The 22,413-nt window shown below is 33.7% G+C and overlaps 1 protein-coding gene across 5 annotated transcripts in view; it reads right to left on the bottom strand.

The window, feature by feature from the left end:
• Positions 1 to 22,413, bottom strand: part of XRN1 (5'-3' exoribonuclease 1) — a 39,262-nt gene that overhangs the window by 8,239 nt on the left and 8,610 nt on the right. For 3 of the 5 annotated variants that reach the window (XR_014318145.1, XM_082767614.1, XM_082767613.1), the window contains exons 10-40: positions 22,047 to 22,181; positions 21,092 to 21,152; positions 20,218 to 20,323; positions 19,816 to 19,905; positions 19,511 to 19,667; positions 19,045 to 19,164; positions 17,818 to 17,987; positions 16,819 to 16,939; positions 16,624 to 16,722; positions 14,751 to 14,854; positions 14,106 to 14,237; positions 13,215 to 13,377; positions 12,639 to 12,752; positions 12,094 to 12,192; positions 11,817 to 11,932; positions 10,555 to 10,701; positions 10,104 to 10,193; positions 9,029 to 9,164; positions 8,216 to 8,272; positions 7,380 to 7,512; positions 6,333 to 6,402; positions 4,924 to 5,149; positions 4,188 to 4,289; positions 3,393 to 3,488; positions 3,041 to 3,155; positions 2,360 to 2,424; positions 1,904 to 2,008; positions 1,416 to 1,541; positions 940 to 1,096; positions 361 to 542; positions 28 to 141 (exon numbers count right to left, since the gene is read on the bottom strand). Coding sequence is in view for 4 of the 5 variants with exons in the window: in XM_082767614.1 (XP_082623740.1) it covers positions 28 to 141; positions 361 to 542; positions 940 to 1,096; positions 1,416 to 1,541; positions 1,904 to 2,008; positions 2,360 to 2,424; positions 3,041 to 3,155; positions 3,393 to 3,488; positions 4,188 to 4,289; positions 4,924 to 5,149; positions 6,333 to 6,402; positions 7,380 to 7,512; positions 8,216 to 8,272; positions 9,029 to 9,164; positions 10,104 to 10,193; positions 10,555 to 10,701; positions 11,817 to 11,932; positions 12,094 to 12,192; positions 12,639 to 12,752; positions 13,215 to 13,377; positions 14,106 to 14,237; positions 14,751 to 14,854; positions 16,624 to 16,722; positions 16,819 to 16,939; positions 17,818 to 17,987; positions 19,045 to 19,164; positions 19,511 to 19,667; positions 19,816 to 19,905; positions 20,218 to 20,323; positions 21,092 to 21,152; positions 22,047 to 22,181 (3,708 nt within the window). In the remaining variant the exon portion in view is untranslated. The remainder of the gene's footprint in view (positions 1 to 27; positions 142 to 360; positions 543 to 939; positions 1,097 to 1,415; positions 1,542 to 1,903; positions 2,009 to 2,359; positions 2,425 to 3,040; positions 3,156 to 3,392; positions 3,489 to 4,187; positions 4,290 to 4,923; positions 5,150 to 6,332; positions 6,403 to 7,379; positions 7,513 to 8,215; positions 8,273 to 9,028; positions 9,165 to 10,103; positions 10,194 to 10,554; positions 10,702 to 11,816; positions 11,933 to 12,093; positions 12,193 to 12,638; positions 12,753 to 13,214; positions 13,378 to 14,105; positions 14,238 to 14,750; positions 14,855 to 16,623; positions 16,723 to 16,818; positions 16,940 to 17,817; positions 17,988 to 19,044; positions 19,165 to 19,510; positions 19,668 to 19,815; positions 19,906 to 20,217; positions 20,324 to 21,091; positions 21,153 to 22,046; positions 22,182 to 22,413) is intronic. The other 2 variants (XM_082767615.1, XM_082767616.1) reach the window with 2 other exon arrangements.

Here is a 22,413-nt window from a genome sequence, read left to right as displayed (position 1 = left end):
TTTTAGAAGATTGTTTGCTGTCCTCACCAAACGCTGTAAAGCAAAAAGAGCAGCTTTCTCCTTTGCTTCAGCTTCAGAATGACACTGCGGTCCATGAACCAACAATCCATTTGATAATTTTATGTGACAAACTGTCATAGTCTAGAAAAACGAGAGAAGATTTTTGAAGGAATTTGTACTGCAAACAAATTGCAAGACAGAAACAAGGTTTTTATTGTATTTTTGCTTTGAAAAAAACGGAGGGAACTAAAGCATCTAAAGTTCATTTTTAGAAGCTTTTCCGTACTGAGTTCACATGTTTAATAAAGAAAAATGGCAATAAAGTTGAGAACTTTAACTTTTGCAGAAAACAAGCCTCACCTGTGGTGTTTTTACAAAAGAGAAATCTGGTTGCGACATTCCAACAAGAGAACAAATACGCGAAAGTTCAGAAACAGGAGTAGACATTGCAGGCTGTGGACCGACAAAAGGGTGACCTCCAGTTTCTAGTGCTGGTGTATTCTGAACGCCTCCAGTACTATGAGGCTTGTTCATATAAGCAGCTGACCAGATTGAAAAAAAAAAAAAAAAAAAAAAAAGAACAAGAAGTTATATCACACACATTTCCTGTAGTCAAAGGATAGCAACTTTGTTAGCAAGAGAAGATTAAACATTTTTTTCTTGTATTTTTGTATCTGATCAAAAAAATAGACTAGGTGTTAAGAGATTCTCAGTTCTAAATAAAGAAGTACAACACAAAAATATGGACACTTTATTATTTTATTCTGAAAATGAGTTTGGATCTTCGCATCCTTACCGAAGAGAACCGTATTTGTCAGGAGAGGTTCAGATTGGTTATTAGGAAAAAGCTCTTCACTGAGAGAAAACTGAACCATTAGCTAAGTATGTTCTAAACTGTCACAAGGTGAAGCTCTGAGCTATGTTGATGTATAAACATACCCATTTTTTTTGGTTGTCTATATTGCAAAGCAGCTCCATGGCAATCCTGTCTACTTGGGGGAGCAGGAACATCACTAACTTGGGATTTCACTTCATTCCTCATTTCCACATCAGAGCCGTCTATCTTTAAAATTTCTTTGAGCATCTGCGTTCCTTTCTTTAAAAAGAAAATAAACCATTTAGGGATGTGACTGTGTTAGATGAAGCTACCTTCCTACTTAACTCTGATCATTGTAATTGGAAACAAAGTCTGCATTTTTCTTTTCCCATCAGTTACATTTTTGTCAAAGCACAGTTAACAGCACCTTAACATAAGCAATGTGTTTGTTAATTTTCTTTGAGAATAGCTAATTAAAAGCTCATCAATATGCTTAAAAAGACTGTATGAGGTTTCACTGAGTTTCCTTAAATAGTAACATTGATGCTAAGATAGCAGATGTTCAATTGCTATACAATGATTCCTACAGTATACAGACCATAGCAAATGATTGTGGTGACAGATGTTCTTCATTTGTAGCTCTTGCTTCCTTGGAGTAAGTCTGCACTTCATTTTCTTTGGAAATTTTCAAAGAAGCTAGAAGACTTTCAAGATCATTGTCCTTCTTAAAACAAATTAAAAAAAGTCATCAACTTAGTATATTACAAACAGATGCAAGAGGAAAGGTATACTAGTTTGAAATTGATATTATGCTCATTCAGGCTTTTTTTTTTCCCCCCTCTGAGTTTGGGCAGATGACAGCAAGTCTTGTTAGAGTGTGAACAGATATCAAAAGACTGCACCAAGTTTTGCACATGAAGTACAAGTAGTGACATATGAAGAACTGATTTAAACAGTAACCAAAGCTAGTCCAGTTTGTCTTGTATCTGTTAAAAACATGAATTTGCACAGAAGTAAACAGGAATGAAGTCGGTTAGAAACTGATGTTATTCAAGACGCACAAGGAAATCAACAACTAGATCCTACCTTTCCACCTGTACATGGACCATCAACTGCTGCCTTCTGAGTGACATTGGGACTTTCATTTCTCTTCAGAAGTTTGACATTATATTTATTTACACCTGCAAAATTCTGAATAATACTGCAGCATTTATTATTGAACACTAATATGCCATTACTCATTATGATGCAAACAAATTAGAAATGCAGCTGTAAATAGATTTCACAAGCTAACATTCTTAAAGCATTTCAGTAAAATGTGTTTTCCCATTACAAACAAGTTTTTAGAGTTTGAGAGGAATAGGAAAAACGTTTAGTATCATTGTTACATTCTACAACTCTTTTTCTCATTTTCTGTAAAATAAGTCTAAAAAAATCTCCAAAATAAAGTTTACATACTAAAAGAATCAACTAATATGCCCATTAAAAAGCAATCTAAAATGATTAATGTGATCAGAGTAAAATGAAAAGAGAAGAAGTTACCTGTTTGTTTGGTACTTTATTATGTGGTTGATTTTCACCTCTTGTCACTTTGGAATCTTCTTTAACTACAAATAAATCAAGAATAAGAATGATTACATTATTTTATAATGTTCTTAAAAACCATAATAATAAACATGATTTTAAAAAGCAAACAAAAATAAAACAAGCCCAAAAAACTCCATATAAGTACAGTCGCGTTAATTTGAATGTTTGCAACAAATGTCTTTAATTCTTACTTTATAGATCATTTGGCACATTCTTTTCTTGTAGTATAAAATATAAAATCATATATGATAATATATCTAATTTTATATTCTACCAACACGATTGCAAGCAAATTTTCAAAGCCAAGATTCCTATTTTTTTTGCTGAGATTTCAAAGCCAAGATTTTTGTTATTTTATTATTATTTTTTTGTTGTTGTTGTTGTTTTTTAAGGTCAGGTGTGTGGAAAGTCAATATAGTGAAAAACTTGTTTAAAAAGGTTTGGGATTAAGCATAAAATGGCTTTATATACACACCAGAAACAGTATTTGACAATACCATATGCCATGTAGCACTCATTTAACTATAATGCACTATTATTTTCCATGAGTAACTACAAAGAAACAACAGCCTTCTCAATGAAGATGACATAAAGCAGTAAGTTCTCTCAAACAAAGTTTTTAGTTCCAGTACTTACATTTTTTATATGGCTCCTGTTTTCTTTGCTGACCTTTAAAGCTGCTGTCATTGAAGACTGGCTTACAGAACTGATTACTAGTTCCCAGCTTGATTTCCTGAGGTAGAACTGCACCCTAGAGTTTCAAACATCAAACCTTAACCAGGAAACTACATATCTATAATTTAAATAAATATTCCAGCCCTTTATTATTACCTCTTCCCAGAGCTATGCACACCTTCTGTAACAATACTTTGATCCACAAAACTTATTTGCATCACTAACTAGGAAGTTTTGTGACACAAACCAATGTACAGAATTAAACACCTTCATGTTTTGAATCCTGGGATCTGTTTAAAGCTTATATACTAACCTTCTCATGCATGTTTTGCTGAGTGTGGTAAGACTTCCCAGAAACCTGCAATGATTGCCATATACTGCAGAATTCATCATCTTGCTTACTTTGTGCCTGACAAAATAAGAAACAATAATAATTTCCCAACAAGCTCAACAGCTATAAACTCTACTTTTGAACAGCTAATCATACACAAAGACATTCCAAAAATGCTAAGGTCCAAGTTTAACAATGCTCAGACAAGAGAACTTTTCAGACTGACATTAGAAAAACTTGCAGATATTCAGTTTACAAAATGGGCCATGATGTATTTATGTTTTTTCTTTTTCTTTTTTTTTTTTTTCCAGTGAATCACCCTTCACTTGTAACGAGCTTAGTTTTTGAGATGTCGTTTGTTCACTTACAATTTTCAGAAGTTATTAACATAGAAAAGATTACTGACTACAACTGAACTCAGATGATAATTCAAAATGACTTCAAAAGCATGCTTATACACTGCCAATATTCTTTAATTTTATAATTACTGACTTAGTTTGGAAGGTCTTATCAGGCACAATTGCTTCATAACATTAGAAGTATGTTACTACAGAACTGACAGCTAGCTATGTAAACAATAGTTCTTTAGAAAATCTAGAATGTCAATGAGATAACACAGGATTTTACACTCAATTCACCAACTGGGAGAAGTTCCACCCCAGTCTGTATCTGGAATAAAACAGCATGATTTTCTTAAATAAGGTATCTGTAAATCATGAAAAAATGATACCCACTGTAAATAGTGGGCCAAAATACTAAATGAATCAAGACACTCACTTTGTTTTTCTGATTGCCACTCAAAAATGATCCTTTATGGGGTGAGCTGGAGGTACCCTGATTTTCAGCCCTGAGATTGTAATGCTGCCTTCCATTCAGTTGCTAAATCAGTGAGAGAAAAAGCAAACATACACAAGCCTAAATTTTCTTTTGCACAGTACTCTTTCTTCTATAGATTTAGAAAATACGACACAATCTTTTTTCACCACATATAGCAATGTAGAGTTACTCGTTACATTTATTTATTTATTTATTTTTAAAGAAGTCACTGGTTAGAGGCTGAAAATTAACTAACCTGAGGAGAACCCCAATTCACCTGTCATTTTTCATGCTATATTCTATTTCCAAGTAAATCAAAACTAGTAAGAAAATCATGCCTTGTCTTTCTGAGCACAGATACAAGCATAGCCTACAGGAAACATCACTTGGAACAGAGCATTAAGGAAATAATACCATCTCTGCTAAACCCATCTATTTGTTGACACCACTGCCATGTCACTGCTATAAATATTTGTCTTTGGGAAATCTTACTGGAGCTACTCAAATAAAGCAAAATAACTACATGTAAAGAACCTTTAGTCTTTTTTATTATTAGATTAAATCGTTTCTTCACTATAAAAGTTATCCTACTCCTAATAAAACCAAAATCTAGAAAGTACCATTAAGGATAACAACCATGGTTGTAATTCAGCTTCTACAGAAAAACATTTCAGTACAGATGAAAGTTAAATCTTACTTGAGTAGGAACAAAAAGGGAGCGAGGAGAATGGTTGAGGCCTCCCAGATGCACTTTTTGTGAGCATACAGATGACAGATCAGATGCATATGAGTTGTAGTTATTTGCGGCTGGCTGAGGTTTAACTATGGCTGTCAGTTTTTGATTTCCCATTTCTGACCGACTACCATGAGACAGGTTAATTAAGGCACTTGATGGCAGACGATAACCTCTGGCGGGTGAGCACCTGAAAAAAAGCAAATTTAACAGTTGCTTCATGTAGTCGAATTGGTGGCATTTCAGTACACCTGATTTAATAATACTGTCGCCTTTTCCATGGCAAAGGACAATGATTTATGTTTGAACAGCAGAGGTTGAAAACCATATCCAATACTGAAATCTAGTGCCATTACACACAGCATTAATCCCATTGTGTTCCTCTTTGGCCTCCAGCTTTCAAAACTGCAAGACAACAATAATTATTCCTACTGTTTGAGTTTATACCGCACCTTTCAGTGCTGAACTCAAAGAAATTTTGAAGATAAAAGCGAATTGTTATAGCCTAATTCTGTAGTAAGTATTTCTGTTAAAAAAAAAAAAAAAACACAGAAAATAATAATTTATTTTCTAAGGTGAAAACTGAAGACACTGGAAAAATTATAAATTGAAGTTAAGTATCATTTAGTCAGTTTTGTATCTTCCTTCACGATTCTAAATAGTGAAGAGAATCTGTGTTACAGGACATGCCCTTGAAATGAATAGGATTGTGTTATGCTTGCTAAACAGAGGAAATAAACAAGATTCTCCTCTTACCCGTCTTTAAAAAAGTTGACCTATCTAAAAACAACAGTACAATAAAGCCTACTGGATAAACTAATGCCCTTAGAAGCTCACCTGTTTACTTAAATACAGACAAGTTACCACACGCTAACCCAAACACATTAACCATGCCTCCATCTCCTGAGGAATAGTCAAAATTTTTAACATCTGTTAGTTAAATGTTTAAGTACCATTTATTAGTAGTCCAGAATTCTTCTTTCAGAGGAACAGATTACCATGTCTGCTTGCTTTTTTAAAAAATCCATCTGTTAGATGTACTGATAATAACCTGTTTAACATGTGTTTTAGAAAGACATTTCAATCTAGTGCTGTAGTCTGTTGGCTCATATTTTCCTTCTAAAAGGTAGTAGTTTCAAACTATGCAAAAAAGCCTAAAAACCATTTCCAAAATGTACCTCATAAATATTATCCCCACTCAAAGAGAAAAAGAAGCACAAAAGGAAAAAACAACTGATGAATACCACCAAGAAACAAAGCTTTTTTTTTTTAAAAAAAAAGGCATCTAAAAACACTCAACCAAACCATAGGCCAACAATTTCATGTCATTTATACCAGAAGCATGAAATAACTATAAAAACCCCAACACAAACCTTATAGTTAGGCCTCCCAGGAATTCTTCATCAAACAAAACTTCGAAGAGAACATCTGTTTCTCTACTAGCTATAGAAAATGAAGTAAAATGTCATCCTATTTGTGACAGTAGCTGTTTTAATCTAAAATACATAATTATGTGTATTGGTTTTGCAATAAACAATGAAAAGAAACTTATTAGCTACTAAAGAAATTATTATTCCTTGATTTAGGAACTTGATTAACAGCAATTCAGAAATGCTTCCCAAAGTCATGTATAGCTGTCCTTTTAAGGACACTCTGATCAGAAATACACCATGCATAATCACCTACCAAAATGCATAAACAATACTGCCCTTTAAAGCAGTATGTCACTGTTGTCAAAAACTGCCAGAAAAAAGATGAAAGCCGTCTTTACATTCAGGCAATCAGAAACTGACTGCTTCAACATTACTTTCACTGATTATTTCTCACATAAGGATAGATTAATACCATAGGGACAACTTCTATTACTAGATCTCAAACTTTTACATCTGGCATGCTTAGACATCCTTTTGTTTACCTGAAATAGACTTATGAACAGTCTTCTTGTCAAGGAAGACATAAATCCTTGCCATTTAAGAGAATTGGAATATCACAGAGAAAAATCCAAATTCAAAATAAAGAGACAAAAAGTATTTAATAGAATTTTACATTCAATGTAACGTTTCTTTTTTTTTCCCCCCTAGTTTTCTTTATTGTGTCCATATCTTCTCTTAATTCTTTTTGCAGCCTGTGCTCTTTCACATTGATCTCTATGCCTCCTTCATGTTAAGAATGGACAAAGGGTAAGTTATTTCGTATTCAAAGTACAGCTGGCTAATGCATGAAATTGAAACAGACTACCTGTAGATATATTTCACAGCAATAAATATATCACTAGTAGCTTCACGTTGCATATGCTTTACAGGTGAGAAATATTTGTGTACACAACCATTACACAAAAACACTTTTTCTGAAGACTGATTTCATATCACTAGCTTAGCTATAATAGAGCTGTAATGCCACAATTATGAAGAAAATATTACCTCCTTTAATTCCTATAATGGTACCTCGAAGACCAACAGGAACAGAAAAGTTCTCTCTCACATTGACAACACGATCAAACAGCTTATACTCTGCATCTCTGTCTGGAACAACCCCATTCTGTTGTTCTAAAGGCTGACAAAAATCAAAAGACTACATTAATATTTGTGAAAAAAAAAAAAAAAAGGATTACAATCAAAATACATTTAAATTGTATCTGAAACCCACTATAAAACAATCTTTCTGGAAAAAAAAAAAAAAAGATGAACATAGAATCCTTTCTCCCCAGACACACAACACTCACAGCTTCTGCCTGAGAAACAGCATCATTGTGCATGATCCAATACAGACAAAGGGGATCGGTTCAGACAAACTAAAACCATCAAGTGTAACCTGCCTGTATTGGTAACATGGGTGGGTATCTAAGAAATATGATGCAGATGAGCAGCTGGTCATATGTCAACAACTGAACAAAAAGGAACACAGGGAAGAGGAGATAAATGGAAAGTACATTCCATTTTGCCTTCATTATACAGCCAATGAGAACTGCAGGAGCATGGAAGTCTGAACGTTGAGAAGAACTGAACATCAATATAATGCGTGAATGAATTTGTAGTTAGCAGATATTCTCTCCCTTTAGAGAGAGACTACCACTTCCAAATTGATTTTTAGAAGGCACCAGGAAACATTTTTTCCCATATTAATACTAACCTAAAATTCTGCCTTCTCAAAATTGAAAACGTGTAAAACAGATATGATCTGGGCAACATAAATTAAAAAAAAAAAAAAAGAACAATAACAAAACCAACAAAATCCCACAACTTTTCATGTCACTTACTCTGTATAGCAAATGGGGTTTCACAGTTACTCGCACTTTCTTGTTGCTCTTTCTTTGCTAAAGGAGACAAATAAAGTCATTAAAAACTAGTGTAGGAACCAGCACTAAATTTCAGGTACAACAAATCACTTGAAGACATAATGTAGAATTATTTTGTTTCTTTTACACCACGAGAACTCGTTATACTTCATGAAATGTGACTAAAAAGTTGACTAAATCCAGTTTTTAAAACATGACCGATTTCTTACTGAAAGAGCTTGTATTGTCCAACTAATTCCAAAATTCAAACCAATTTTATCAGTCTTTGCAAGTAGTTTCAAGGACATCACTCCATCATTTCATGTGGCTTTGCCTTCAACTTTGGCTTTAGTAACTCCTCTCTTTGTCCCTTCTTTGCTCTGTAGCCTGGAGAAAATAACTTTCTAATTTTCCTCATTAAACAAATTTTCGCAGAAGAGAAACTGCAAGGGAAGAAGAGCTACAATTGCACTTGGAAACAGCACTACAGAAGTTCAGAACATATACTGATGACTGTTTCTTTCTGAAATCACCAAAAAGAGTTCAACGTGTAGCCTATTGCTGCTGAATCACCTCAAAAACAGTGAGTCGATTAAAAAAAAAGTCCAATAATGAGATGAATCAATAACTGAATTCCTGTGACAATTTACATTGCAAATTCATATCTTACATTCCTTTTCTTTGGAATGACAACTGATCTTCCATTGTCCTATTCTAATGTAAGAACATGGAAAATAACGAGCAGCTACTTTTTGGTTCCCCATTGCTCACAGTGACATCAAGACATGTTTGTACCTTGCATTTCTCTATTTCTTCTTCAATTTTCTCAACAATGGCTGCATCCAAAATTTGCAAGTCACAAGATGAGCGAGATAACGCAGAGACAGGATGTGCCTTTAACCAGGCAACAATTTCTTGAACTTTCTCAGCCCTACACAAAAGAGGACACAAATTACAACTATATAAACTAAACATTTTATCAGGTTCCCAGTCAAGTATTATGACACAGGCATAATGCTTGTATACATTCAAAAATTAATGATCTAAGAGTGCTCTATGACTTCACAGAAAGGGTCAAAAAACAAATTATCCGAATTATGCTGTACTGTTTCAAAAACCTCAAGCTCTGCCTCAGCCAAAAAAAAAAATAATCATGAAAAACAGAAATTATTTTAAAATATTCAGTAAGTTATGTTTTCATCCAACTGTGTTCAGCTGTGATCTAAAGTTCCAAGACCGACTATTTCTCACAGTATAGTAAAAAGGAACTTCAGAGCATGCCTCTACTGTAAAACGGAGCACAAACTTGAAATTCTTATAATAGAAGAGTCCCATGATGACATACACCTGATACTGGCTTACCAACTTAGACTCATGAACAGGGTATACTATGCAACAGAAGTTTCTTTTATATTACTACATTGTATCTAGAACCAAGGTTGCTTCCTGTCTCCCGTGAAACTGACTGAATGTATACTAAAATGTGGAAATTACTCAGAATTCTGTAGGTGTTATTTTTCAGATTCAAAGTGATCTTAAACACTTAAAATAATTACGTTTTCTCCAAAAACAATCTTTGGGTGGCTGTCAATATTTTGTAATAATGCATACTGAGGGTTACTTTAAACACAAGCATTACGAAGTAGCCACTGAAAATTCAATTACTCATTTATTGGAGTTGACATAGGAGTCTAACAGACTTGGACTTCACAACTGAAATGTACAGTATTCTGATAATTTTTTCCACTGATCACTTAACAATCCTACTGCTCAAGGAACAGCATGGTTTCAGGTACTTAGCTGCCATCATGAATTTCGGTGCTGTCATCCTTACTGCTTATTCTAGAAGAAAAAAGGAGAGAGTGCTTACCCATTCTCATCCTCACCAGGCCAAATGTCATCTTCATAGAATATATCTTCCTGGCTATTCTTGGCTATATAATTAAACAACTCAGGAACTCTACAGAGCGAATAAAAGAGAAAGAGATTTTGTTTCATATCATGTAGATACACAAAAAAACTTTAACAAAACAAACTTCGATGGGCATCAAAATTTCTGGAGCCCATGCGGATTTTTTTCTTCCACTTAAACTAATGCCTTACTGTTTACTTCTCAAATGTGAGCTGCTGACAAAATTCCAAAATATGCTTCACTTTGGAAGGAAAGACTAGTAGAAGAATATTGGAAGAAGAGAAATTTTATCAAGCAATCTCCAAAAGCAAGCTCATCATTTCTTGGAAGACTCAAATCTAGAGGACAAACTCATGACTGCGATGAACTTCAATAGTTTAGATGAACTTCACATCCAATATCTATCTACCTTTCTAAATACTCAGCAAGTAGTTGTTCTACTGCAGAAGAATACATCCATTCATTTCCGACTTTCTTAGTATAGCCAGGAACTTCTTCGTTTTTCTTATTAAACTTCAGGTTCAGCCCCACGTTTGCTTTGTGATCTCCATGAGGACTGGAAATAAGAAAAAGTTCATTAACTTGCAATAATGCACATGTGCATACACAACACATATATAAACCACATAAACATTAATCCTCATTCTTAAACCACGGAAGTTAAGTCCATTGTACAGTTTACTTGTCAGCATTGCAACAGCTGTGGTATGCCAGCTGGCCACATGCATCCCCATTCCTTATTGCAGAAGGAATATTTAACCTTTCTCTCTTCACTGCGATCTCAATCTACTTGGCATTTACCATGACGTAGAAAGATGTTTTTAAACACACACACATATTAGGTCTCAAGCAGATGTTCAAATATCATATTTAGTAAGCTGTCCCAGGAAACAACAATTCAGAGAACTACAGAGTTTTCTTCCCTTGTGGATTTTAAGCAGCTTTAGTCTTAATTAACACAATTACCAAACGTAATCAAGTACAATTATTACTAGCAGTAATGATAAGTACAGTGAAATTAGATCCCAAGTCCGCTTCTTATTCTAAGTGTGGGAAAAGGAATATGTGTGGGTTTTTTTTTAGCCTACATAGAATGATTCGCACCAAATCAAAACTCATTTTTCCAGCTGGTTGCTAAGGTTTTCAATACAGTGTTGTTGGTGGCTTGTTTCACAAGGCATTTGTTAAAATGGACTTACTCTGAGGGCACTTTTCAAGAGTTCTATCTAAATAAATGCTCAACTGGAAAAAGTATTTTAGTTTAATGATCTAATTAGAAATGATTTAATGCTTAATATAAAACATAAATAATCACCATTTCCTTCAGTTTTGTCTGATGCAAAAAAGACATTATTGTGAAAGTACCTAGAATCATGAACTCATATATACAGCTATAATATAAAGCCAGGTGCCTGATTTCACGTACTGAGATTATCACCTCCTCTTTTAAAGAACATTCCTTAAAAACAAAGGCACAGAAGCTCTACATAATTAACGCAGATTTCTATTTTATATGGCCCAGAAGAGATCTATTCAGAACACGTTTTTCTCATGCACTGAGATGAATTTGAAACTATCTATATTGCAGAGGCTTCCCCACATTCTGGGATTCTTGTTTTCTTGTGCGATGACCCAATAAGGGTCATGTACAAGCTCTGTACATGAACTTACTTTTTCTTTGATCCTCTTCCAATAAAGATACTCCCTGTAAATCTGGAGACTAGATATCCACTTACTCCAAGACGGCTGGCCAAAATATATGCAGGATTGTATTTCACAGAGTATTTCTTTAAAACAAACAAACAAAAAATTGGCAATTCCTGAAGGATAAGGATTTACATACCAAGGGCAAATGAATAACATGGAAACATCTTTTAAAAATATTAACCAATGCAAAATACATTCAACATGGTATTTAAGCTTTTACTACAAAACCAGAAGTACTTACATGCTGATTCTGTATTAAAGGATCAAGCTGAGGTTCACAAGGAATATTGAAAACTACACGAATTCTACCTTCTGGGATCACATCACGTGAATCTTGAACCTTTGAGAGAAACACAATACATTAGAATTAAAAACAGCAGTCTTTGGATAATAGATCCTCAAGCGTATTTTATCAACAATTTTGCTGCAGTATGCAGAGATGCTTTAGGATCATCTTTCCTTGACCAACACTGCTTTGGCACAAAGGCAATCAAACAGCATTAAGTCAAAGGAATCCTTGACTGAAAGCAGTCCCAATTGGGACATCTATGTATTGAAATTTATCCCAAATAATTAAAAAAATAACCCTCCATTCAAGCTATGCTACCTTACATCTGTCATGCCAGCAACAGAGATAGGGAAAGCAGAAGAACCTCTACTTTGACTAAACCACCAGGGAATGTTCAATTTAAAACTTCAACTAGCAAAACAACCAGTACTGCCACACATCTTTGATTATTTTCAGCTTGAAAGTAAAGAGATCCAGGAGGGAAAAATTTAACTAACTTCTCCCATGCAGCCATAGTAAGGAGATCCCAGCATAAAGGCTATGCTCCCAGGAGGAAACAAGTCATCCAAAGTTTTGATGTTTGAAAAACGAGAGTCAAAGGCTTTGATATCCTATATAAAAAAGACAAAATGGATTACATTTTATTTGTCATTCAGTTCCAGTAGAATCATTTAAAAGTTCATATGAATAGATGCTTATTCTAAAACACTTATGAAGTATTCTTTTCAAATACAAAATAATTCATTGAGGGCAAAGAAATTACTGCTATATTACAAATGCTTGTACATGAGCAACTGTGCTACCCTGTAGAGCACCACTACAGTACTTCATTCAAAACATCATCAGTTATGATAAAAAAACATGTTTTCCTACAGATCTCTACTTTGCAATAGGGCCCTAGATTTTGTGACAAAATACTTGCTTAAGCATATTATATTTTTTATATACTAAATGACATTAATTTAAGATGCTTATTTTTGTTCATTCTTTTATTTAAAAGGTGCATATGTTCTTCCCTCCACTCAATGGAGTAAGGAACTAAGTGCAAGAAGATATTGAAATTGTGTATTTACCTTGACAACAGTTTGGTAAACAAAAGGAAGAACTTGTTTTGACCACTGCTTCTCCAAATACACTTCACCATTTTGGTTTAGTTGATATCTATTGCCAGTGAGTAACTGAGCATACACAACTATTGATGTTTCGTGAATAATTATTCCTTTTCTTCTCTGGTAACTGAGCACAAAATAGAATATTTAGTTTGATTACAATAAACAGAACTTTGCCAAGGTAGTGGAATTAATTTTTGAAATAAAAATTTACTTGAAGTTACTTCTAACAAAGGGATTTTAATGTTTTATTTCCTGTTTTATAAATAAACACCCAGAACAGCTTCATCAATTGCTTACCCATCACCGTGCAGCCATCGCTGTGTAGCTAAATTTGTTAATTTAAACCCATTTTATCTTTACATTAGGTAAAAGGAAGGGTAAGGAGTAATTAGGGCAGTTACTTCAAATGATGGACAATGAAATGGCAAGCTACAGTAACTCAGGTGTATTCTGTTGGTCACCCACACTCTAGAAATGTGAGCTGTATTCAGATTTAACAATATTAAGCTATTGAAGTTGTACCTTGATACTATATGACTCCATTCTATATACTTCCTACAACTGCGGATTAAATTACTAAGACCAGAAGCGTCTGATACTCATTTATTGAAAATTCTTTTTTAACAGCATCTGATTTTAAACACCTAATGACTAACTCCACACACTCTGGAATTTCAACATATGCTTTGTTACTTTTTATTTTTTAATTTTGTTTTTCATTCCAGTGAACTCATTAACCTTTATTATCACAAATGCAGCAGCTCTTCTCTGCTACTTAGGACTATGATAAGGCAACAAAACATAACTAAGCGATAACATGCATGTTATGCTTTCATCTTCAAAGTTACTTACTGCTCTGAAAGACCTTGCACTTCTTTTAACCACAAGCTTTGCTCCTTATCTCCAACATATGCCACTTTAGTTGGGGGCACTGCATTTCCCATGTAGAGCTTCTGTGTTCCGTGTGGTTCTTCCAAGTAGAACCTTGAGAATATTATGACAGATATGAATTTAACCAAATGAGACAAATCTGGACATAACCAACCATGAGCAAAACTTAAAATAGTTAGAAATTATTTTTTAAGGACATGGAAAACTTGTATTTTTATCTACCCACCCACAACAGTTCTCACAGTATAATTTTAGATGAAATACCAGTGCATGTACTGAAAGGAAGATTACACAGAAATGTTCTCTTCTACTTTATTCCATTTGGATTTCTGTGTGTGCTTTTTTTCCCCAAAGTTAAGAATGAGCTCTCCCAAACTTCTAAATCTAGAGTGAAATATTGAAGGACTAGACTTCTACGCTGATAACCAAAACTCAGAATGATGCTAAACAAAGATTCTTCCATCAAGCAGCCTTGGATACATCTGGACTAAATTGCTGTTAGTAAGCATTACAACAAAACCAAAAAACTTTTTTATACAGCCTAACGAACTTGATCAGAAAGAAATGATAAAGAAGGCATTTAATTACCCATGAAACATCACTTACTTGGTTTCTCCATCTGACACAGCAACAACTCTGGCTTCTTCCAGGTGTGGCCAGTTAACAAAAACAAGCTTTCCAAGTATCAAACTGGCAACATTTTCCACTGTCTGAAAAAAACAGAAGTTACCATTTTTACTCTTTTAACAAACTCAAAATTATTTTAAGAAAAGAAATTAGCTTGTTTTTCAATAAAAATCAGTAAAGAACTTTTTTTTTCTTGCAGAAGAGACTAATTTTAGCTTACTAATTTTATTTTGATACATACTACATATAATCAGATTAGAAATGATGAAGAGAACCACATTATATATTTTAGGAAGAGTATCACATTCCAAGCGTGTCTGCTTACAACTAGTATATGTTAGTTATTAGACTGGGGTCGACTTCCATTTCTAGTAAATGCTTCCTTTTTTTTGTGTGTGTGCGCGTGTGTGTGTGTATGGTAGATCGTTTAGAACAATTTGCATCTCTGGGACATAATAATCAAACTGAAAATTTGAGATTAGTATAACAGTTTGTACTACAGATTTTATTTCTGTATCTCCTGGAAACAAAGTAACAGCACTTATGTCCAGGACTTTCCTAGCATTTGTAATTTTAGTCTCATATTATATTCTCTTCATCCAATTAGTTTCAGCTATCTTTTAAACTACTATTTTTGCTTATTTAACTCTTTGCCACCTATCACTCTTCTTATCTCTCTACCATAAACACTCACTTTGTTTGTTTTCCTTTTCTCTTTTTTTTTTTTCTTCTTTTTAATCAATTTATGTAAGTCTTTGAAACTTTTTTCTTCTGTTTATTTTCCTAGATTTGTCTTTTGCTACCTGGTATTTTTGATTATCAATTAATGTCCTGGAAAGAATTTTCAAAAAAATATTTTGCTTCTTAATGTCGCTGCATCAACTCTTTCTTGTATTTCCTTTATCAATCACTTTCATTTAAGTGGAAGGTGTAACTGCTATGTTGATCAAAAGATACTGATAAGAAGTGCCTGTATACTCCACAACACAACACAAGAGGCAGTTAACTGAAGAGCCTTCTTCCTTACCATTATACTATTTCCAACTATTAGTTTGTTATGAGCGAGTCTCACCAAGTCCTTACCTAACAGTATTGGACAATCAGAAATGCCAGAAACACTACTAAGATGCCACACATTTAATAGTCTGAAGTTAGGACAAATTCAAATCTTTCAGCAGTTTCCCAGAATTCTAGACTGTTCCCTACACAAATTTAGTATTGTAATGCTAATGTATGTGTTGTTTTGTTTTTGTTTTTGTTTTTTTTTAAACTCTTGACTCCAACAGTCAACAAAAGCTTTTGCTGTGAACTAATACAGCTAATGTTTCCAGTGAAATGGAACAGCTGTTTTCAAAAACATGCACTAAGAAAACTTCTACAAATGGACTAAACTTTGGGCTGGCAGCTAAGAACTCCAGAGCTTCTACTCCAGCAATTCATTCTATGGCGTTGAACATTCACCTGTATTTCACCTTCCCTTCTATTCATTGAATTTCAAGAACTTAAAGCTCATTTTGAGATCAAAGCTTTACTAGTTGAAGTTCAGAAAAAATAATCTGAAGACATTCTTTTAAATTAACTATCCAATTCAATATATTCAACCACTCTTTAATACTTACTAGATTTTGGAAGTTCTGGAATTACTCTAAATGTTTTTCTCTTTTAGTACACTATTGAGAAGATATGAATAACTAGCATTTCAAATTTGACTATTTATCAAATTCAGACTCTTCATGACAAAGTTTTACGTTGATTGTTGGTTGCTTTTTTTTTTTTTTTGGGGGGGGGGGAGAGAGGGGAAAAGGGTAATTTTGTTGTTTGTTGTTTGTTTTTAAAGGAGGCGAATACTTACTTGATCTTTTGAGTTTTCATCAGTTACAATTTCTAACATCATGTTTTCTCCATGGCTGCTTTGCTGAAACACCTGCACACCACTTTTTCTAAGACAGAACTGGGTAGAACAAAACAGTACATAAAAATTCCTTGAAATGTTATGTAGTATTTTACAAAACAGAATTTAAAATGTCAGAAGACTGAAATCATTTACCTTATGTTTAATGTGCTTTAAAGTAGGAAATCCACAAAAATATAATGCACTCTTGTTGATTTTAGTTATTTGATTGTGGGTAATTTCTACATGCCAAGCATCCAAAGGTATTGTTTTATACCTAAAAAACAAGTTGAACAACATTTGCTCATACAGCTATTTTAACTATAGAATCTCTCATTACTCACTCAAACCTTAGGAACACTAATTAACAAAATATTTGACTACCCTATAAGGTGGTAATTAATTTAAACCTCTGGAAATCTATACAAGAGAACTATGAAACCCATGTTATTGCTGAGAAGATACTACGTTAAGAAAAGACAAAACTTAACTTCAAGCCGTAATATACTGCAACCTTGCTATTTTAATTCACTGTCATTGTCAACTTCCAAACTAGCAATAGTTACATGTGGTAATAACATACATCTTTACAACTGTTCATTCTCCACCAAATAAAATCCCACAACAGGCATTCCTTTATTAATGTGTCTCAAGTTTGAGTACAATAAAGGTTATATTTCCATTTAATCTTGAAATCTCAGACTGTGTTAAATAAAGCTAGCTACTTGAACTGAGAGGAAAATTAACAAAACACTTGTGTTCAATACTCCACATTGGATCCAAATACTTACCATGGCTTACAAATGGTCTGAAATTATTGGGTTGATCACCACTATCAGATATTTGCACCAATTTTTCATCCTTTGTGTCTAGAGATCTAAGAATTCTCTAGAGAATTCTAGAGAATTAATTCTAGAGAATTAAGAATTCTCTAGAGTGTTCTTGCTGACTTAACACCGGTTCATCTGCTTTGCAAAGCAACTCTTGAAGACACACAACAACAACTCTTACCATACTGTCCAGAACAAATAGGATGTAATGCAACAGTTTATATTGTCCAGAGTAAGTATCTGCATATACAAGCTTTGTCTAAAACGCAAACAGAAGTGCTCTAACAACTTTTAATCTACACTAAAATAGTTATTCCAGAATTACCTGGTATGACACCTTTCAATTGCAGGAAATTTCTCTGGCCAAGGAGACATGTACTGGAACTCTACATCTTTGTCATACCAGTACATTAAGCAGGCACTGTGAGTATTTCTGCGTTTCTCCTCTTCTTTTAGGTACTTATTACATGATTCCATGGCCTGCAGCAGTCGTTTCTAAATTTAAGAGAAAATATGTGAAACTGGCAACAGAAATGAGCACAGGGAAGTCTTGCACTAGAAAGGTGGATACCTGTGCTTTTCTGGTTAATACATTCACTAAGAGCAGCCTTCTCTTCCTTATATCCCAGGTGCAGGATAGAACTAGGAAAATTAGAGTGTAATAGCTTTGGAGAATAAAGATTACCTTTTTTGGAAACATACTTTGAGAATATTAGCCACATTTTACCTTTTGGATTTAGCATTCGAAGAAAGACTAGAAGGATTTTAGAAGATTTTTTTTTTCCTCCAAATTAACTATTAGAAAAGGTTCAAACAATTCCAAGTTTTTCAAGAAAAAACTTGTCTTTCGTGAAGAGACTAACACCCATCAACTTTTCACTGTGAACTACGAAAACAATTGAAAAACACACATCACTACCTGAATATGTATCTATTCTGTATTTTAATTTTCATTCGCTCTTTGATGTACTTAAATTTAGTCAGATAAGAATATGACAATAGGACTTGTTATGAGAACAACATAAATACATTATATTGTTATCCTACAGGCAACAGGATAATTTAATTGTACTGCTGCCCTTTAACATTCTACTGCTCAATTTGTACTTAGTCTTCTGCCCATTACTGGTGCTCAGGTGAAGAGAATTTCTGTAAATGAGCTGTTTTATATTTTTGTGTATTTTTGTGTATTTTTGTTACTTTTATTTTACTTACAGACACATTGTATTTTTGTATATATTTAGGAATAGACATCTTTCTCAAGAAATTACGTATCTGACTACCTGATCAAAAAAACAAAAATAAGCTAAAAATCCCACATTCCTTATTTAAGACATCTACTACTTGAAGGTAACTTTGCTTGTGGTAACTTAATTTAACCTGATCTCCAGGCAGCAAATAATGTTTTCCCACGGTTAATTAATCAGGCATTAATTTAAACTTCCATCTAGCTGCACTTCTCCTAAACTTCTTAATTAATCTATAGATAGACTTGTTACAAAGCTCTCAGCAGACATTAAAAGAATTTACAGCAGACATTAAAAGAATTTACCTCATCAATAAAAGGGATTAATACCACAGCTTCCCATTCTTGCTGTTTTCCATTCAGGTCAGTTTTAAAGTCTGGTGGATAATATTCTATAATAGGAGAGTCTTGACTAATCATCAAATGCTATGAAAATACAATAGGAGAATCAAACAATGTAAGAGACAGTTTAGCACTATTTCTAGGAAGAGAGAGATGAAATCTGGTATTAAAATCAGCTCAAGGCTGTATAGGAGTTAAAAAATTATAATTTAACTGCCCTGGTCAAACTACTTAGCAAGTTCAACATTGTGTTTTATTTACTAACTTGAAAACATATAAGAATAGTAAGAAGTAAAAGTATGTAACTTTAGATTCAGAAGTAGAATATACCTAAGAGTACACGTAAAATATAAAGAAAAAAAGTTACTTCAAAATAAAACAGACAAAACCAGTAAATGATAGAAAAATGTGACTTAATTCTAAATCCTACCTGGTAACATTTAGGTAATAGATCTTTGCTAGCTGCTGGAAGTACAGCAAGAAGCTGTTCAAATGGCATGAAAGGTTTTCCCAGTTCAAATTTGATTTCGAGTTCACTGATGTTGCGAATATCTGACAGATAAGGTGCATAATGATATGGGTAATACCTGCAGGGAGAAAAAATAATCTTGAATTAATTATACTACAGCAGTGTACACAGATGAGAAATAAACAGAACCGTATGACATGTTTCCTACAAATAAAGTGAACGCCGTTCCATTCTGAAACAGTTTCTCATTTGACAATTTTTCTTACCAGCTCCATGACTGAACTCCATGGTAATAATAATGCAAAATCCATTGTATTGCCTGGACATAACATTCAGCTTGATCAGCCAGGAAGTCACTTAAAATAAAAAGATAAAAGGTAATTCTTAGCTCTACTCGGCATCTTATACATAGGAACGAAGATAGAGCACTTAGAGAACCTAGTAAGCACACAGTTTTCTAGATCCATTTACTACTAAGGGATTGTTTTTTCCTCTCTAGTCCTCTAATACTTCTAACAGAAAACTTGACTTGTAGCCAGAAGCATCACCATGCCATGTGCTCTCTGCTTTCAACATGGATGTACGTTCTGTTTTGTATTACACATATACAAAGACCTGTCTTTTGTGTTAAAAAAAATAATAATATGAAAAAAGAAGTAAACACTTACTCAGAAACTACATCCACACCCATTTTAGTCATGTAGTAAGTTCTCTTGTATTGCCTAAACTCTGTTTCAAACAGATCATCATCTTCTGGTTCATCTTCCAACACGGCTGAAAGAAGCCATGAAAAAATATGGATTAAGATTCCATAAGGTCTCTATCATAACAAGGTTTCAAGACATTCAGTTTTGATTTAATGCTTGAACTCTATTCCTCAATTCACAGTTATGTATGCTTGTTCCTTCCTTGCACAGAAAGCAACAGAGAGCAGTCAAACAAAATTTTCAGCTGTTTTTTTTTTTTTTCTTTAGAAGACTGGCAATATATTTCATAGCCCAATTATATAATAACTGAGCAGAAATATAAACCATTTGAAAATAATTTCAGAAAAAAAATATGTTTTTCCCCACAGATTGAAATTTATAGATTTTGGACAAGAAATTCCAAAGCAGGACCCAAAGGCCTTTATTTTGAGTAAATGTAATGAGTTTAAAAACACAATTAATGCAACAACAAAAAAAATCCAGAGCTGTACAAAAAACAAACACCACTAAAACAACGAATCTGTTTATTTTTTCCTGATCTCTGTAACAAATTACCTAGGCATATGGTTACCAAAAACATACTGTTACCGAAGACTTGCTCATTCATATTTCATTATGGAAATCCTGGTCAGGTATGAAGCATTTCAAAAGCTTTAGCCCTGCTCTCTCACCACAAGCCAGTTATATGCATTTCCATTTCCCAATAGCTGATTACACAACTCTTTTATTTAAAGAAATTTCTGGAATGAAATTCTTACAGATTTTCCAAATTTATACTCAAATTAACATTTTGTTGTTGTTGTTATATGCAAATGAAAAAATAATTTGCACTTACTTCTAGAGGTCACAGCTTCATTTTTTTCCAATGCAGCCAAACATAGAGAATTTTCCTGAGCCTATTAAAGTAGTATTTGAGATTAGGTAAAAATACAGGCTAACACACACATACCTCATCTATAACCACATGATCTGCAACTCAAACGGCTAAAATAAATATGAATAAATATTATTATTATTAGGTATAGAATCACTCTATTTCCTTCCCTTGTAATTGCCTGGGGAAAAGGATTTTATCCATACACATCAAACAACGACACAGCCTCAGACAATATCTCAATCATCTTTAGACAAAAAATATTCGAATGCTTGTTTGTGTACCAAAATATAAGTATTTCCAAAACTCTCTAATACAAATATTTTGCCTACATCATATATTCTACTATGGCACAACTATGCAATCAAATTTTTAGCAACCTTAAAACAGTTCAAATTACTTTTGAGGGAAATAAGTACAGAAGAAATTGCGTTTGACTCAAAAAAAAACAAGTACAGATTTTTCTCTGTCTACAGCGCTCTTAAAGGCTTCAGTAAGTGGAATCATCGAGTTGGCCCTCTTCCCCTGTACCTGAGATATCGTTGTCATTCAAAGGATCAGTCAAGACGACTAGCTAACACTATACAGCTGCTCCAAACTTCTGTGGCAAATAAGAAAACAACCACAAATAAAGCATTCCTTCTTAAAGGAATAGTTAAAATCTTGCTCTTACAAATCACAAACTACACTAAAGAATGGGATAACGATATACTGTCACAGGTATAATTTGAAGAAATTTCCTGCTGCTACTGCTACACTCTGCTGAAGGTATATACTGAAAGATAGCCAAAAAAAGCTCAAAAGAGAAGTTTATTCCATTTAACGCATGTGCAATTTAAATTGCTATGGCTAGCAAACTACTGATTTACAAAAAATATCATTTTTATTTCCAAAATAGCGTATGTAGAACACTAACCTTCTGTTTCTTTTGTTTATTGTTTCTGGCTTCTTCTGCTGCAATACCAGCTGCCTCATTGAGGTATTTATTGCCTACTTTACTTTCAAACCATTTTAGGTCTACGAAGACTTCACTGAAGTGTTCACGATCAAACTGCAAAGAAAGATTCAAGTTTAGAAATATCAGAGGGATGGAAAATGTAGAGTAGGGTAGCAATAGATTACAAAAAAAGATTTAGATAACTGCCAAACTTCATAATCAGCCCTACAAGTAATAGAGGTATATATGGTCTGGGTAGTATCATCTCATACAACATACACAACACTTTTATAGTTCTACCTGAGAAACTAAAGACAGGGCTGAAGCAGGAACAGCAGATGAACTT

This window comes from Aythya marila, assembly GCF_965140915.1.
Source record: "Aythya marila genome assembly, chromosome: 9".
Classification (NCBI taxonomy): Eukaryota; Metazoa; Chordata; class Aves; order Anseriformes; family Anatidae; genus Aythya; species Aythya marila.
Note: the sequence above shows the minus strand (reverse complement) of the source record. Positions and strands in the feature narration are given on the sequence as shown.